We start from the raw sequence: 19,407 nt of genomic DNA on the forward strand, positions 1-19,407 counted from the left end.
GCATCTTCAATAGATCATACTGTAGATAAATAACTACACCGTTGATTTAACACTTTTATGAGATGTAATTGAAAGCCTAAATGCAATATGGTTTTACCAGGGTGACAAATCAAACTAAGCAAAGCACGAAGTAACGGCCAACTCCTTCACAAGCATGAGGTGACTGAGGAGACCGTTTAGATGTGTTTGAAAGCAAAATAATAGATCTATTTTTTTTTTTAATATAAAGAAAGCTGTTGATAAGGATTAATGCCACAAAAATGTAACTAAATTAAGTAGGATTATATTTTTTATTACAATTGTAGTGTCATTACAGTATTTGAGTGGCAGCGTCATAATTATTGTCATAATGATATTATTATAATTATTGTTTTATTATGATCTATTTTTTACTTCACCATTTTTTTCTTCTTAAAACTGCATTGTTGGTTAAGGGCTTGTATTCAGCATTTCACTGTAAGGTCCTGTTGTATTTGGCGCATGTGACAAATAACATTTGATTTGATCTAATGAACGTAAATTCAGTGAAATTCAATTTAAAACCAACTATTGCATTAAAAAGTAATGTAATTGGAGTGTGGCGCTCCTGGGAGTTGGTGGCGCTAGTGAGACACAGAAACACAGAGGTCTCTCATCCAATCCATGTCCTTTACCAGAGTGGTCCATAATTAACTTTTGCCTGGTTGTCAGTTTCAACCAGATATAAGCAGGCTGAGACCCCAGCATCCATAAGTCAGACACCTTCTTCCTCTGTGGTAAGACTCTCTCCACCTCTTCACATGTTTACATTCGCCAACATTTTGTGTGCTTAGAATCTTACATGTGTCTTGTTAGATTTTTAAAATGCAATCAAGTGGCGTGGATTTAAAATGTTTTATTTATTTATTGTGCTTAACTTTAAATGTGTTTTCTATTCAAATCTGTAAATTTCATTTACGGTCAAAAGTGGTTCTCCTGCTGTTTGTAAATGGAGGGGTTGGTTTATAATGTAACTGGGTTTTCAGGGGTATTTATTCAAATTCTTTTCAGAATGTGTAGTTAAGTGAGTTGTCACCAGGAAATGAAAGTTACCAGTTGCACCTGTAGTTTAATTGGACAAGGTTGTCATGATTGAGTTGAATGATTTTTTCTGGCCCTCCGGGGGCTAAATGATAATGCTTTAGACTCATTCACACTACCCTAATGTTTCCCAGGGTTCTCCAAGAAGTACAAATTCATCTGTAGAAGGGGAAAAAGAAGGTGAGACATAGTTTGAGTCTTCATAAGAAAAGTGACAAATGTTCTGTGAGAGAAACCCCTCACAACTCTGTTGACTGTGGAGGAAGCACCACAGAGTCAATCATGTTTCTTGTTTCGCCTCTTTCCTAGTGATCCGTCACCATGAGTACGGACGCGGAGATGCAAATCTACGGCAAGGCTGCCATATACCTCCGTAAGCCTGAGAAGGAGAGGATGGAGGCACAAACCGCACCCTTTGATTCAAAGAACGCCTGCTATGTCGCAGACACCAAGGAGCTTTACCTTAAGGGTTTGGTCACTGCCAGGGCTGAAGGAAAGTGTACTGTGACAGTCACGAATCCTAACGGCACTAAGGAGGTAAGCCTGATTTGAAAAGAATTGAAGATTGTGCAGACACTTTTTTCATTTTTATCATGCCAATTGTACAAATTAAAGTAAGTCAAAAAATATTGATTAATAAGCATTTCTTAGTTTTTTTGGAGGCAGAATATAACCTTCAAACACATCCTTTTTATCGCTGCTAATTAAAATTGGCATTGAATTTTCTATATTGACTAGTTAAGTATCACCATGTATGTGTCAGTGGTTGATAACAAAGTAGTTGGATTAAATGCCCCTGAACAGACAGTTAACCCACTGTTCCTAGACCAGTTAACCCACTGTTCCTAGACCAGTTAACTCACTGTTCCTAGACCAGTTAACCCACTGTTCCTAGGCCGTCATTGAAAATAAGAATTTGTTCTTAACTGACTAGCCTAGTTAAATAAAGGTTAAAAAAAAAAAAAAAAAAAAAAAATGGGGAATGCAGTTTTTTAAAAATATATTTGTTTTTAAAAGCATTCAGTCCTGTCCAGTTTGATCTGTGTATAATCTAGATTTCTGACTGTTTCAGGAAGGAAAAGTGTTCAAAGATGCAGATGTCTATGAGATGAACCCCCCTAAGTACGACAAGATTGAGGACATGGCCATGATGACCTACCTGAATGAAGCCTCTGTGTTGTATAACCTCAAAGAGCGTTATGCAGCATGGATGATCTATGTAAGATACCTGTCTAAACATACACACACATACAGTACTACACATAAAGTCATGGTAGAAACCAAAAGAGACCAATACAGTAGACCTACATTACTATACCATAGTACACCCACATCCTCACATAAATCCAGGTAAACGTCAATCTGATTGTTCTCATCCCCTAATTGAATTTATTCTCGTTCATCCAGACCTACTCTGGGCTGTTCTGTGCCACGGTGAACCCCTACAAGTGGCTTCCTGTGTACGACATGGAGGTTGTTAACGCCTACAGAGGGAAGAAGAGGATGGAGGCTCCACCCCATATCTTCTCTGTCTCTGACAACGCCTTTCAGTTCATGCAGATTGGTATGAGGTCTAATGGAAGGATGGATGGATGGATGGATGGATGGATGGATGGAAGGAAGGAAGTTAAAATATGTTTTAGAGATGTATCTACTGTTTTCTAGTCTACGTTAGAACAGTTTGCTGGTAATATCTGATTTGACTGGCCTTGAATGGAAAAGGTTCCAAAATGAAATCCATGATGATGCTATGAATGTCCCCATAATGTTGCTTGAGTATGATAATCAATATGTTGTTTTGTTACAGACCAGGAGAACCAGTCCGTCCTGATTACGTAAGTTGTTTACTAAAATCTCACTTGAGAAAGGGTTTCTACTGCAATATGTTGGGACACTTGGGTGTGATGAAAATACATGACATTATGAATGGATTAGGCTACGCATAGAAGTTAGTTGATGAGTATTTGTTAATTTATGTAGGAAAACAGTGAATTTTTCACTGTTATTTCTTAGTGAAAGCCAATCTGACATTCAAACATGTGACTAAAACCCCTGATTCTCTGTCATATTAACCAGCGGAGAATCCGGTGCAGGAAAGACTGTCAACACCAAGCGTGTCATCCAGTACTTTGCCACCATTGCAGTGTCTGGTGCCAAGAAGGAAGTAGACCCCACCAAAATGCAGGTATGTTCAGCTTCTGAGTGCCATTTTAACACATTTCAGTTTAGTGGGCTGTGTTCAAGCAATCGAGAATAACTAACTTTACCACTTAACCAGTTTCTGAGCAACTTGTGTTTGTCTCAATCAGGGGTCTCTTGAGGATCAGATCATTGCTGCTAACCCTCTGCTGGAGGCTTACGGTAATGCCAAGACAGTGAGGAACGACAACTCGTCTCGCTTCGTAAGTATGAAGGGCACACTGGGAAAGTGATCTATATTGTACAAATGTATTTCAGTATTTCCCTTCTGTTGTATCAATAGATGTCCAACAAACTGTAACATTTAAAGGGGTCTATCAAAGTAAAATGCTAGATGTATTTAGTTAACCTCTTTCTCACCCCCATGCTCTACTTTAGGGTAAATTCATCAGGATTCACTTCCAAGGTAGCAAACTGGCTAAAGCTGACATTGAGACCTGTGAGTTGATTTTCATTGTTTCTCTATGATTTCCTAATTTCACACATATTCTTATTCGGAGAGCATATCATCATATCATATCATTTTATCTCATATTCTCTCTCTCTCTCAGACCTGCTAGAGAAGTCCAGAGTGTCCTTCCAGCTTCCCGATGAGAGAGGTTACCACATCTTCTTCCAGATGATGACCAATCACAAACCTGACATTATTGGTGAGGCAAAGTAGAGGTTCAGGGGGAATGTTTCCTACCTCCATTATAAATACTATTACAATGAGTACATCCATGGTAACAAGGCATCTAGATATGGGTCAGGTCTTTGGGAAATATCTATTAAGTAATGGACTGTGATGCACTAGTCCACGAGTCTCAGTTGATAATATTTATTTTATACTACATCCTTGAGTCCATCTACCGAGTAAAGGAGAGATACTGTAAAGGTAGGACAGTACAGTTCTAAGAGATTTAACTGACAAGACATCCTCTGTTGTCCATAGAAATGTCACTCATCACCACCAACCCCTACGACTTCCCCATGTGCAGTCAGGGTCAGATCACTGTGGCCAGCATCAACGACAAGGAAGAGCTGGATGCCACAGACGTGAGTCAAACAAAGGGTTCATCATATTCTATATATGGAATGGGTAGGACCACCATACACACTGAATGCACTGTGCAATTCCAACCTGGTGGCTGCTGGGAATTTTCATGTATTGGTTTGTTTGATTCTAAATGCCTTGAGTTAGTGTTAGGAGTTTTATGAATAATGACTAAACAATATCTATACATTAAATAGAACTATAACTAATTAAACTATACTCTGTTTTATTATATTCGATTAATAATGTTAATTCATAAGGAAGGGATTGTGTAGCATGAAACAGGGGGTAATTAAACATAATAAATACCATTCCAACCAGGTTGGGGAGGAAATGGATTGTGGGTTTTTAAGTAAGCAGAAAGGATCGTTAACCTGTGGTTGAACCGACTCAACTTAGCTCTGGGATGTTCAGATAAGGCAGCAGTGTTTTCCTGGGTTTTCCATCATCTGGAACTGTTTTCTAAATAGTGATGGATGAAGGTGAAGATTGCAGAAGTGAATCTTGATAAGTGTGTGTCTGGAGTGAGCGAGCAAAGCTAGGGGGTTGGAATAAACTGTTGAACCTGTTTTGTCCTGGTCGATAGGAGGAAGGACATTTTATAACCTATGACGTCATATTTTGTACATAACCTGTTGTTCGTGGTTTCATGGCAGCTCGCTCCGAGAATAAATAATATTTTTCTAATTTTGATAAGACTGGTCTCAGTCTATTTTATGCAAATAAGAATCTTACAAATTCTCCTAAAATAGACTAAGTGAATTGAATTAATGAACACATATAGGAATTATGATATTCCGATGACAGTTAGTTAGGCATGTGCCTCAGGGAACTCTTCATGCCTTCACACTTCACCTTGAGGCCCATACTGTACATGTAAGACATCAACAAGAGAGTGTCACTAAGTCCCTGTGGAACTGTGTCAAATGTATCTTGTGATGTCATCTACCAGTGTTGGTCAAGTGTAATCATGTGGATCTGAGAAGCCAGTCAAATGTCCATCCCATTTGTTCTGCTGAGAGCACAGAACTGTAGTGTACTGTATGTGAGAAAACTACCGTTCAGTTCATCACTGTTGTACTTCCTGTCTAATGCCAGGATGCCATTACAATCCTGGGCTTCAGTAATGATGAGAAAAATAGCATCTACAAGCTGACAGGAGCTGTACTGCACCATGGCAACTTGAAATTCAAGCAGAAGCAGCGTGAGGAGCAGGCCGAGCCAGACGGCACAGAGGGTGAGTCCCACTCATAGATATACAATAAGTAAACATTAGTCTCAGTCCCAGTCCCAGTCCCATTCCCAGTCCCACTCATAGATATACAATATGTAAACATTAGTCCCATTCCCAGTCCCACTCATAGATATACAATATGTAAACATTAGTCCCATTCCCAGTCCCACTCATAGATATACAATATATAAACATTAGTCCCAGTCCCAGTCCCACTCATAGATATACAATATGTAAAGCATTAGTCCCAGTCCCAGTCCCACTCATAGATATACAATATGTAAAGCATTAGTCCCAGTCCCAGTCCCAGTCATAGATATACAATATGTAAACATTAGTCCCATTCCCAGTCCCACTCATAGATATACAACGTGTAAGACAGACAGAGCCTCATCAAAGTCCAGCAGGAGATCATTTATGGAGACCAATTTCCAACCTCCAGAAATGATTTAAAATGATGGAAGTGGGTTCAAATCAAAACCTAACCCTTTTGTCAGTGTGACATCAGAAACAAGTGATCTTGTGTTTCTGAGTCTGTTGTTGTTGGTTCTCTCTCCAGTGGCTGATAAAATCGGCTACCTGCTGGGCCTAAACTCAGCTGAGATGCTGAAGGCTCTGTGCTACCCCAGAGTGAAGGTCGGCAATGAGTATGTGACCAAGGGACAGACCGTGCCTCAGGTAAGGCGGCCAAACACAGCTCCTACAATTTTCTGAGCACCATACATATTTTGGTGATGAGTGAATGGCTTGTTTTGAATAGTGATGATGTTTTCCCCGAGCTCTTTTCACCTTGTCACTAGACATGGTCAATATCTCATGTATTCATTTGAGGTATTATCATTGCAGGTTAATAACTCAGTCTCGGCTCTGGCCAAGTCCATCTACGAGAGGATGTTCTTGTGGATGGTCATCCGTATCAACGAGATGTTGGACACCAAGAATCCAAGGCAGTTCTACATCGGTGTGCTCGACATTGCCGGGTTTGAGATCTTTGACGTGAGTCTGAGACCAGAACAAGACAATTAGTTGTGATTGAGAGGGATTACAGCCTTGTATGATGATGAAATGATCCCTTCTGAAATTCCTTCAACAGTACAACAGCATGGAGCAGCTGTGCATCAACTTCACCAATGAGAAACTGCAACAGTTTTTCAACCACACCATGTTCGTCCTGGAACAAGAGGAGTACAAGAAGGAGGGAATCGTCTGGGCCTTCATTGACTTCGGCATGGACTTGGCTGCCTGCATTGAGCTTATTGAGAAGGTAAGCTGTCTGTCAGGATTATAATGGACCTCAACAGCAAAGTTCAAATGGAGATATTATCACACGGTACGACTGTTGAGAACTCAATATGTTTCCTATTGTGCCACTAAATGAAGATACTCTGATAATAGCGTACTTGCTAAAGGGATAAATGTGATCCTAAATGTAAATATCACTAATATGATGTACATCTCTTTTCGTAAAGCCATTGGGCATCTTCTCCATCCTTGAAGAGGAGTGCATGTTCCCCAAGTCTTCAGACACTACCTTCAAGGACAAGCTGTACGCCCAGCATCTTGGCAAAACCAAGGCGTTTGAGAAGCCCAAGCCAGCCAAAGGCAAGGCAGAGGCCCACTTCTCCCTGGTGCACTATGCCGGCACAGTGGACTACAACATCACTGGCTGGCTGGAGAAGAACAAGGACCCCCTGAACGACTCAGTTCTTCAGCTGTACGGGAAGTCTTCAGTCAAACTGATGGCGACCCTGTATGTCGCTGCCCCACCTGAGGGTAAGACTAGCAGAACATCAAAATATTTCATGAAGAACTAGTTACAAATCAGTCCCATTTTCTTTAAAGGCTCAGTCTGCAGTTGCTACATCTATTCGTGGATGTAGAGTTTAGAGGTTAAAAGATATGTACCCATTCAGTCTTGAACATTTTTTCTTGAAGAACATTGGCTTAGTTCACCTGTCGTACCCCATCAGAACCCAAAATATGAGCTTGTTTTAATGCTTGTAAGGAAAGTAAAGGCAAACATGCACTTCACAGCCTCAAAACATTATTCATACTATCATTTTGATATCATGGATGGTCAGTCCTTCAATACATAGATATGTCTATAAATTTGAGTGGTTATGTTTCTCCATTCATATCTCTCAGTTTTTTATCAAAACAGGGGCAGGGAGCATATTTTGTTATTGTTTCAACTGCTGATTGCTGCTTTAAATGTATCACAATGTGTCAGGGTGATTTACTGGGTTAATTTACTCCTACAATAGGTGTTATTTTACACAATCTCATCGGCAGCATTTGCATAAAGATACGTGTGAAGATAACATGAGATCCCTCTCATTTATAATTATATTGAACTTTTCTCCATTATAACAGATACAACCAAGAAAGGAGGCAAGAAGAAGGGTGGTTCCATGCAGACTGTGTCCTCCCAGTTCAGGGTGAGCTTTTAAAATGTGGATATTCAGTCCTTCGAAACGTGTGCTGATTATCAGAAATGATTTCTGAGAACATGGTTTGTAACCCTCCTACAGGAGAACTTACATAAGCTGATGACCAACTTGAGGAGCACTCATCCTCACTTTGTACGCTGCCTGATCCCCAACGAGTCAAAGACTCCAGGTACAATAGAGGTTGAGTTAAATATGACATCTTGTCAGTACAGTATCAGTAACACTAACAAACCAGTCTTTAACCTGTTTTTGAGTACTTAAAGAGACTTGGTTTGTGTTTCCAGGTCTGATGGAGAACTTCCTGGTTATCCACCAGCTCAGGTGTAATGGTGTTCTGGAGGGGATCAGGATCTGCAGGAAGGGCTTCCCCAGTAGAATCATCTATGCTGACTTCAAGCAGAGGTACACGCACGCACGAGCGCGCACACACACAGAAATATGATCTCTAAGGGTTTTCCCAACATCAGAATAGCCTTATTATTTTACGTAATATAACCGACCTATTACATCTTGACATTTCTCCTGATTCAGGTACAAAGTACTGAATGCCAGTGTCATCCCCGAGGGCCAGTTCATGGACAACAAGAAGGCTTCTGAGAAGCTGCTTGGGTCCATTGATGTGAATCACGAGGACTACAAGTTTGGACACACCAAGGTCAGTCAAAAACCCCCCAGCAAAAAAGATGCCAACTAAAACACAACTTCAATGATAATTTAAACTCTAACCATTAAATGTCTCTCCAGTTGATCTATCCATCTTGTAATTATTTCTTAAAAATGTGAAGAAACATTGTACTCAATTCATTATCTTGTGCATTATGTCAGAATGGTATGTCTGCAGTTATCTATATCAGTGTACATTCTTAATCTACAACTATACAACAACTTACAACTCATTAACAACCCATCTCATGGTTTGTTTGTAAGCATTACAATGTTTATGTTGTTCAAATCAATCTAGTGGTTTTGTTCCTCTCTTTGGATTCAACCTTTCTATCTGTTACCACCTGACTGGTTCCATAATTGACCATGTCAACCTGTGTCAGGTGTTCTTCAAAGCCGGTCTGCTGGGTGTCCTGGAGGAGATGAGAGATGAGAAGCTGGCCTCTCTGGTCGGCATGGTCCAGGCTCTCAGCCGTGGATTCCTCATGAGGAGAGAGTTCACCAAGATGATGGAGAGGAGGTGAGGAAGAGTAGACATCTTGGCAAAGAATTCTGTCAAACACCTGCATGTAATGTATAATGATCGTGTACTGAATATGCTGTGAGTTGTTCAGGATGAGAAAGTACATGTTATAATATTCTATTAAAGCAGCAGGTTGGGATTTAGCAAGCTGTTCAATTGTTATTTAAATAAGTGATTTTTACCCATTAATTCTGGAATAATATGAAATGCCTCGTGATCTTAACATCACCTGTCAGTTCTTTCATCTAGAGCGCCATCTATACATTTAAGAGGGATTACATTTCCCTAGCCTCATTCCTCAGCTGTATGCAAAAAGTGGTGGGGTCCCCATTTTGTTATTCTCGGAATCGCAGAATGTAGCTTTAAAGACGTCATCCAGTGACTTTATTTTTTACTTTTCCAGTTAAGGAATACTGGGAATGCCACTCCTTGAAGTTTGCAGTTGTATGTAAAAAAAAAATCTCAAAACATATATTTTTACCCTTTAGTGTGCGTACTTTACTGCATTTATACTTTACTGTATTTATACTTGGGATATCGTTTTCCACAGGAAAAGTAAAAAACAAAAACACTGGAGGAGATATTTAAGCATGTCACTCACCATGTCACTCACCACGTCACTCACCACGTCACTCACCACGTCACTCACCATGTCACTCACCATGTCACTCACCATGTCACTCACCATGTCACTCACCACGTCACTCACCATGTCACTCACCATGTCACTCACCATGTCACTCACCATGTCACTCACCACGTCACTCACCACGTCACTCACCACGTCACTCACCACGTCACTCACCATGTCACTCACCATGTCACTCACCACGTCACTCACCACGTCACTCACCACGTCACTCACCACGTCACTCACCACGTCACTCACCATGCCACTCACCATGCCACTCACCACGTCACTCACCACGTCACTCACCATGTCACTCACCATGTCACTCACCATGTCACTCTATCCTTTCTGTGGACCAGAGATTCCATTTTCACCATCCAGTACAACATCCGTTCATTCATGAATGTGAAAACCTGGCCATGGATGAAGTTGTACTTCAAGATCAAGCCCCTGCTGCAGAGCGCTGAGACTGAGAAGGAGCTGGCCAACATGAAGGAGAACTATGAGAAGATGACGTCGGACCTGGCCAAGGCTCTGGCCAAGAAGAAGGAGTTGGAGGAGAAGATGGTGGCCATGGTACAGGAGAAGAATGACCTGGCGCTTCAAGTCGCATCTGTGAGTGAGCAACAACCCTCATCAGAGCACATTTAGACACACAAGTACACAGACACTAACACAATCGCTATGTGACTAACTCAAGAAAATGCCCATGGTATTTATTTATATTTAAAACATTTAAATTGATTTGCTCTGACTTATTTGACTAAATAAAGTCTATATTTTGATACACAAAGTGAAAACACCGTTTTTTTTTCTCCTGTTCTGAAACCAGGATTCAGAGAATCTGAACGATGCTGAGGAAAGGTGCGAGGGGCTCATCAAGAGCAAGATCCAGCTGGAGGCCAAACTCAAAGAGACGACTGAGAGGCTGGAGGATGAGGAGGAGATGAATGCTGAGTTGACTGCCAAGAAGAGGAAGCTGGAGGACGAGTGCTCTGAGCTGAAGAAGGACATTGATGACCTGGAGCTCACCTTGGCCAAAGTGGAGAAGGAGAAGCACGCCACTGAAAACAAGGTCTTGTAGACAGTCTAACCAAACAATAATCCAAAGAATCATCAACTCAAAACAGAAATGTAATTCAAGTCTTTTTGTGAGTGCAGTAAAAATTAAGACACAAAATAGTGGAAATTCAGTTGTGGTTGACTCCCCACATTCATTACATGTTCTGCTCCCCCCTCGTTTATGATTTCCATTCAGCACACTGGCATGGAGTACAGGGCCATCTAGTGTTGAATCTATAGTACAGTACTTGTTGACACATTTCTATTATCCATTTAACCACTTATGGTGAAGTGACCAAAAACACATTTTGTTGTGGCCGTTTTCAGGTTAAAAACCTGACAGAGGAGATGGCGTCTATGGATGAGAGTGTTGCCAAGCTGACCAAGGAGAAGAAAGCCCTCCAAGAGGCCCACCAGCAGACACTGGACGACCTGCAGGCAGAGGAGGACAAAGTCAACACTCTGACCAAGGCCAAGACCAAGCTGGAACAGCAAGTGGACGACGTGAGTGGAGTTTGACATTCTGGCCTTGATAGTATGCAGGATGATTTTATCTACAGTTGTTTAGATTTGACCAACACATGTCTGTTTATATCTTGTAGCTTGAGGGTTCTCTGGAGCAAGAGAAGAAGCTCCGTATGGACCTTGAGAGAGCCAAGAGAAAGCTGGAGGGAGATCTGAAACTGGCCCAGGAGTCCATAATGGACCTGGAGAATGACAAGCAGCAGTCTGATGAGAAAATCAAGAAGTAAACACTAATAAATGACTACAGTTTTCCCTGCCATCTTGATCAACATAATGGTTCTTCTTGGCTCATTGTTGTAATTATGAATTAGACTTATGTGATTCTTACAAGCAAAGTGAATGGTATTGTAGGCTCCTTTTACACTGTCTAACCAAAACAAACGTGTTTGTGTTTGTTAGGAAGGAGTTTGAGACCACCCAGCTCCTCAGCAAGATAGAGGATGAGCAGTCTCTGGGAGCTCAGCTGCAGAAGAAGATCAAGGAACTCCAGGTACAGTACAGGATCTAAGCTCCAGTACAGGAAAATAACTGACATATTTCTTCTGGTAGCACACATTCTTCCTGGTGGATTCTGATGGCTCAGTAAGATGGAAGATGGTGCTTCTTGCTGGTGCTTCTAATCTATGCAAAGATGTTGCTTCTTACCGTTGTTAGTTTGGTTCCTGCATGGGACAATGTCTAATGAATATAGTAAATATGTTAGTGTAGCTGGCTATGTATAAACACAGTTATGCTAAATATACAGTACATGCTATTATTATGTAGTGAGGTTCAATTGTTTCAACTGTATTGTAGTGTTCATTCCCCCTGCCCCTGACCCTTTTTCTAGGCCCGTATTGAGGAGCTGGAGGAGGAAATTGAGGCTGAGCGTGCTGCCAGGGCCAAGGTTGAGAAGCAGAGGGCCGATCTCTCCAGGGAACTTGAGGAGATCAGCGAGAGACTGGAGGAGGCCGGAGGCGCCACTGCTGCTCAGATTGAGATGAACAAGAAGCGCGAGGCTGAGTTCCAGAAGCTGCGTCGTGATCTTGAAGAGTCCACCCTGCAGCATGAGGCCACAGCCGCCGCTCTGCGCAAGAAGCAGGCCGACAGTGTGGCTGAGCTCGGGGAGCAGATCGACAACCTGCAGCGCGTCAAGCAGAAGCTGGAGAAGGAGAAGAGCGAGTACAAGATGGAGATTGATGACCTCTCCAGCAACATGGAGGCTGTCGCCAAGGCTAAGGTGAGTAGTGATGTTTTGGTCAAGCAGTGTTGAGGGTCAACTACATTACCATTCAATAAACTGAAGTTGACAGTCCCATATGTTTCACTAACAGGGCAATCTGGAGAAGATGTGCCGTACTCTTGAGGACCAGCTGAGCGAGCTCAAGACTAAGAATGATGAGAATGCTCGCCAGGTCAACGACATCAGCGGACAGAGGGCCAGACTCCTGACAGAAAATGGTACCTCCAACAATGAACAACAAACCAATATAGTTCACCAACAAGACACAGAGTCCCCATAACAAGATGTTCCTCTTTCCCTGCAGGTGAGTTTGGTCGCCAGCTGGAGGAGAAGGAAGCCCTGGTGTCTCAGCTGACCAGAGGCAAACAGGCCTTCACCCAGCAGGTGGAGGAGCTGAAGAGACTGATTGAGGAGGAGGTCAAGGTAAGGCTCCCAAAATGGAAACTTCCTACAAGAGATTAGAGCTTTATCTACACATAGACTGTTTCTACACCTCCCTCAGAGACTGCTACTGTCATCTGTTTTACTCTCCCTCTCTAATCTCTCTTTGTCTTTCTTTATCTCTCAGGCTAAAAACGCACTGGCCCATGGTGTCCAGTCTGCCCGCCATGACTGTGATCTCCTGAGAGAGCAGTTTGAGGAGGAGCAGGAGGCCAAGGCAGAGCTGCAGCGCGGCATGTCCAAGGCCAACAGTGAGGTGGCTCAGTGGAGGACTAAGTATGAAACTGATGCCATCCAACGCACAGAGGAGCTGGAGGAGGCCAAGTGAGTTGCTCTCAATAGTAAAGACTAAAATAAAGGCTGTGGATGGTGAGGCTGGTTGGGGATCTGAGAAAATGTTACTTCAATATGTAGTGCAGTATTTGTTTCACAACAAGTTACTCACCATGACACCACCCGCTGTTGTCCAACAGGAAGAAGCTGGCCCAGCGTCTGCAGGAGGCTGAGGAGACCATTGAGGCGACCAACTCAAAGTGTGCCTCCCTGGAGAAGACCAAGCAGAGACTGCAGGGAGAGGTGGAGGACCTCATGATTGACGTTGAGAGAGCCAACGCCATGGCCGCTAACCTTGACAAGAAGCAGAGGAACTTCGACAAGGTGAACATTTATAAACCGCACTCTAGGGTGATATTTTCTGTCTGCTATTTTATCAGTTGTATTATAATCGTAGCATATTTCCGATTGAAAACTCTCTTTCAATGAGTTGTAATGAAAATCCCATGGATTTCCCCAGGTTCTGGCAGAGTGGAAGCAGAAGTATGAGGAGGGCCAGGCTGAGCTGGAAGGAGCTCAGAAGGAGGCTCGCTCAATGAGCACTGAACTCTTCAAGATGAAGAACTCCTACGAGGAGGCTCTGGATCATCTGGAGACTCTGAAGAGAGAGAACAAGAACCTGCAACGTGAGCATTTGACAGCAGTTATTTTTGCATGATATTTGACCAGTGTTTGAAAATGGAATCATCAACATTATATCAAATTGCTATTACACAATCTCAGAATTTTTATATACATTTTAAAATATATATATTTTGGAACTTGTAATTGGTATTCCTTTGAACAACCCAATGATGTGGGGTGGCAATTAGATTTGCAAGACAGTATGAAGTGCTCATAATTAATTATCTGTTATAAGGATTCAATATAAACTTCAGTGCATTGGTGAAATCCACTGAAAGTCTCCCGAGTCTAAACAGCTTCTGTGTATGTGTGTGCAGAGGAGATCTCTGACCTGACTGAGCAGATCGGAGAGACTGGCAAGAGCATCCATGAGCTGGAGAAGGCCAAGAAGACCGTGGAGACAGAGAAGTCTGAGATCCAGACTGCTCTGGAGGAGGCTGAGGTACAAACTACAGCTGTTTGATAGGAAAAGCAGTGTTACACTTGGCAATGCCAGCTACAATCCAATGCTCCCTTTTATTGGATGTTTATTGTAGTCATATATATGCAATTCCTTGTGTTTTGCACATCCAAACGTCCTGACCCTTCGCTAAGCTCCGCCCTAACGTTTGTGGGCAACCAATCCCTGTTCTCCAATGGATAGCAACTATCGTCGAGTCGGACACATCGAACAAGCTCTTGTTTCAAACACATGAAAACCAGTAGAAAAAGAAAACAGAAACAGAGTTTTCTTAAAATAAAACTAAAGTTGAATAATTGAACAGTTCAGTACTTTCTAATGTGATTCCTGAAAGACAGAGCCTGTTGATGGACTGAATCCGATATTATACTTTTGTTACATTGTTGTTTTCTCAAAATATATGATCATGTACATTGGCTAGCTCAGTTAGTCATGTTATGAATACATCTCCCATCTGATTTAAACTTCAGGATACGATTTGAGACCACTAGTTAGTTCCGAAAGTAGTTATAGCTTTGACTGCATGCTGGCACTGAATTCAGAGCCATTCAGTGGCCACACTACAAAAATAATTTGACCAGGAATCCCTTTGAAGCAGCTGTAATGACAGACCAACACAACATACCTGAGGGGTAGTGTTTAATTTCATTGTGTATATAAAAACACAGTTTGAGATTATTGTAAGGGGTTTATTCCAGTGGTCTGAATGGGGAATTGGGCTTCCCAGGAAAACGTTGTCTGAGGTTGCAACAGTAACCAAGGGGGGCGGAGCTGAGTGAAGGGTTGATTTGACTGACTGCTTCTCTTCGTTCAGGGCACACTGGAGCACGAGGAATCCAAGATTCTGCGTGTGCAGCTGGAGCTGAACCAGATCAAGGGTGAGGTGGACAGGAAGATCGCTGAGAAGGACGAGGAGATGGAGCAGATCAAGAGGAACAGCCAGAGGGTGGTTGACTCCATGCAGAGCACCCTGGACTCTGAGGTCAGGAGCAGGAATGATGCCCTGAGGGTGAAGAAGAAGATGGAGGGAGACCTGAACGAGATGGAGATCCAGCTGAGCCACGCCAACAGGCAGGCCGCTGAGGCCCAGAAACAGCTGAGGAACGTCCAGGGACAGTTCAAGGTAAAGGGACTTGGACATCAGGGAGGGATTTGTTCGTGAATCAGTAGAAAATAATATATCAGAGGAATGTAATAGACTGGACTAATATACTGTAGGAAGGTTGGGATATTAGAGTAGACTAATATACTGTAGGAAGGTAGGGATATTAGAGTAGACTAATATACTGTAGGGATATTAGAGTGGACTAATATATACTGTAGGGATATCGGGGACATTTTTACCAATGAACCTAGCTAGGTAGACTAGTGGTTTGAGCGTTGGGCCAGTAACCAACAGGTTGCTGGATCTGTCATTCTGCCCCTGAGCAAGGCAGTTAACCCACTGTTCCCCTGAGCAAGGCAGTTAACCCACTGTTCCCCTGAGCAAGGCAGTTAACCCACTGTTCCCTGAGCGCGGATGACGTGGATGTCGATTAAGGCAGACCCCTTCACCTCTCTGATTCAGAGGAGTTTAGGTTAATTGCAGAAGACACATTTCAGTTGAAGGCAGTCAGTTGTACAACTGACTAGTTATCCCCCATTCCCCCTTATTACCAATCCTATCGCCCCTACTTCCACAAGTCTAATGATACTATGTAATTGTGATCCCCAGGATGCCCAATTGCACCTTGATGATGCCGTCCGCGCCGCAGAGGATATGAAGGAGCAGGCAGCCATGGTGGAGCGCAGAAACGGTCTGATGGTGGCTGAAATCGAGGAGCTGAGAGTTGCTCTGGAGCAGACAGAGAGAGGCCGCAAAGTGGCTGAGACTGAGCTGGTGGACGCCAGCGAGCGTGTTGGACTGCTGCACTCCCAGGTACGGGTCAAAAGCCATTTCTAATGAAACTCAACCAAGCAAACCGTTTACATTTTCATGACTTCAGCCTTGTGACTTTCTCTATCTCACTTGTAAGTTCTCTTGGGAGTCAAACAAATCGCCTTGTTTCCTCCTTCAGAACACCAGCCTTGCGAACACCAAGAAGAAGCTGGAGACTGACCTGGTTCAGGTGCAGGGAGAGGTGGACGACATCGTCCAGGAGGCCAGGAATGCAGAGGAGAAGGCCAAGAAGGCCATCACTGACGTGAGTCCTTGAATTACATCAACTTGATTTGTCCCCAAGGGCCAGCAGTCGCTGGGCTGGTTTAACCACACCAAAAATCCCAAAGGAGCTTTATGATTGGTGCCAGTCGGTGCATTAATGAAACTAACTACCATTCCAGGCGGCCATGATGGCTGAGGAGCTGAAGAAGGAGCAGGACACCAGCTCTCACCTGGAGAGGATGAAGAAGAACCTGGAGGTCACAGTCAAGGACCTGCAGCACCGTCTGGATGAGGCTGAGAATCTGGCCATGAAGGGAGGCAAGAAGCAGCTCCAGAAACTGGAGTCCAGGGTGAGTTAACAGCAGGGTGGATGGAAAAACAGATTGCTGGAAATGTATTTGATCATATGAAAATGAACAGGGGTATTGTGTAATGGCTTTTTCTCTCACTAACCCACCTACATCATGAAAAGTAGTTGTTTTAATTATAGACCCCTTTAATTAAAATCGTAAAAGTACATAGGAACACTTGTGCCTCCTCGACTAGCTGAAGAACATTCCTGTTTTACAAACATTTGTTACGTCTGATTTCACCACCTCACATAAATGCCGACGTTTATTTATTCCACAAAGGTGCGTGAGCTCGAGACTGAGGTGGAGGCCGAGCAGAGAAGAGGTGTAGACGCGGTCAAGGGAGTCCGCAAGTATGAGCGCAGAGTCAAGGAGCTCACTTACCAGGTAAGAGAAAGTGCATTCTTCACACACTAAAGCACTCTGGTTTGTGTGTTAAACTATGGACTATTGATTCTTGTAACTTCTCCCACAGACTGAGGAGGATAAGAAGAACGTTGCCAGACTTCAGGACCTGGTAGATAAGCTGCAGATGAAAGTGAAGGCCTACAAGAGGCAGGCTGAGGAAGCGGTGAGTCACAGACTTAGTCAAATCCTCTGAGAGCTTACAGTCCCAAGGAGACATTACAATACATTTAGTGAGTTTAGTTGAAGTGTTGTTACTGCACAACGTCAACTTTGACTCAGTTGATAGTGCAAGTCCTTTCTGAAGAAATGTACGCACAGTGACTCTTCCTATGTGTAACATTTTAAAGTAGAGAGGGTTGAATATTATTTAACTTTGTGCCGGGGGATGGTCTGGTGGTGTTGCTGACTCTCCTGGATCACATGGCCCTGGAAGCAGCAGATTGATCCTCTGTTCCACCACTCACTTTCTCTTCTGTATCATCCATCTCCCTATATATATACTGTACAATGCTATCCAAAATCTGTCAATAAAAAAAAACGTTAAAATACATTTTAAAAATATATATTAATTTGGTACCTGAAGCTCCAAACTTTCAACACTGATGTTATGTTCTCGTCTCTTTTCCTCACCCAGGAGGAAGCATCCAACCAGCACATGTCTAAGTTCCGGAAGGTTCAGAATGAGCTGGAAGAGGCTGAGGAGCGTGCTGACATCGCTGAGACTCAGGTCAACAAGCTCAGAGCCAAGACCCGTGACTCCGGAAAGGTACAAAACTGCTGCTAAACCTACACCTGACTCATGTTCAAACATGACCACATCAACACCACCTATGATTCATTCTTCACAGAGGTCAATACTGATGTTTAACAATCACTCAAATGTATTTAAGATATGAGATAAAATTTCAAGCTGAGTAGTCTTAAATACTTGATGCATTCTGTTATTACCAAGTGTTGATATATTTATCATGTTCATTATTAATACTGATCCATTCTGTTATTACCAAGTGTTGATATATTTATCATGTTCATTATTAATACTGATCCATTCTGTTATTACCAAGTGTTGATATATTTATCATGTTCATTATTAATACTGATCCATTCTGTTATTACCAAGTGTTGATATAATTATCATGTTCATTATTAATACTGATCCATTCTGTTATTACCAAGTGTTGATATATTTATCATGTTCATTATTAATACTGATCCATTCTGTTATTACCAAGTGTTGATATATTTATCATGTTCATTATTAATACTGATCCATTCTGTTATTACCAAGTGTTGATATAATTATCATGTTCATTATTAATACTGATCCATTCTGTTATTACCAAATGTTGATATATTTATCATGTTCATTATTAATACTGATCCATTCTGTTATTTCCAAGTGTTGATATATTTATCATGTTCATTATTAATACTGATCCATTCTGTTATTACCAAGTGTTGATATATTTATCATGTTCATTATTAATACTGATCCATTCTGTTATTTCCAAGTGTTGATATATTTATCATGTTCATTATTAATACTGATCCATTCTGTTATTACCAAGTGTTGATATATTTATCATGTTCATTATTAATACTGATCCATTCTGTTATTACCAAGTGTTGATATATTTATCATGTTCATTATTAATACTGATCCATTCTGTTATTACCAAGTGTTGATATATTCATCATGTTCATTATTAATACTGATCCATTCTGTTATTACCAAGTGTTGATATATTTATCATGTTCATTATTAATACTGATCCATTCTGTTATGTCTTTCTTCTTACAGGGAAACCAAGCTGAATAAACAAGACCAAAGTCAATTTCCTGTGTTTCATAAAATATGATTTTCATGGTGAAATGTTGAGCATTGATTAAAAACATGTCGGCCTACATACACTTCCTTTGTGACTGTGGACTTATTTCTCAGAAAACAGCTTTTTTCATACCATAAAAATACTGTACTTTAACTAAAGGAGCAATCTGGGGTTTAAACCACATCAAAGCGGACACCCCAACAAAGAGGTCACTT

The 19,407-nt window shown here is 41.9% G+C and overlaps 1 protein-coding gene across 1 annotated transcript; it reads left to right on the top strand.

Moving 5' to 3' along the window:
- Nucleotides 1-566: 566 nt before the first annotated feature.
- LOC110531721 (myosin heavy chain, fast skeletal muscle) lies at nt 567-19,274 on the top strand. Its single transcript, XM_090217748.1, has 40 exons — nt 567-755; nt 1,194-1,239; nt 1,369-1,596; nt 2,132-2,278; nt 2,467-2,623; nt 2,867-2,894; nt 3,136-3,244; nt 3,369-3,461; nt 3,637-3,697; nt 3,810-3,908; nt 4,193-4,296; nt 5,393-5,531; nt 6,088-6,206; nt 6,375-6,524; nt 6,622-6,792; nt 6,998-7,301; nt 7,902-7,966; nt 8,060-8,147; nt 8,263-8,380; nt 8,510-8,633; nt 9,025-9,161; nt 10,155-10,410; nt 10,628-10,870; nt 11,185-11,361; nt 11,460-11,605; nt 11,782-11,872; nt 12,212-12,601; nt 12,696-12,822; nt 12,909-13,027; nt 13,173-13,369; nt 13,519-13,702; nt 13,839-14,004; nt 14,320-14,444; nt 15,277-15,585; nt 16,177-16,380; nt 16,520-16,645; nt 16,785-16,955; nt 17,238-17,342; nt 17,431-17,526; nt 17,998-19,274. Exons 3-40 carry the CDS (start codon nt 1,381-1,383, stop codon nt 18,145-18,147), a joined length of 5,811 nt encoding a protein of 1,936 aa, XP_090073874.1. The 5' UTR covers nt 567-755; nt 1,194-1,239; nt 1,369-1,380; the 3' UTR covers nt 18,148-19,274.
- The last annotated feature ends 133 nt before the right edge of the window (nt 19,275-19,407 follow it).

Source organism: Oncorhynchus mykiss, chromosome 23, assembly GCF_057628025.1.
Source record: "Oncorhynchus mykiss isolate SJ-2025 chromosome 23, ASM5762802v1, whole genome shotgun sequence".
Classification (NCBI taxonomy): domain Eukaryota; kingdom Metazoa; phylum Chordata; class Actinopteri; order Salmoniformes; family Salmonidae; genus Oncorhynchus; species Oncorhynchus mykiss.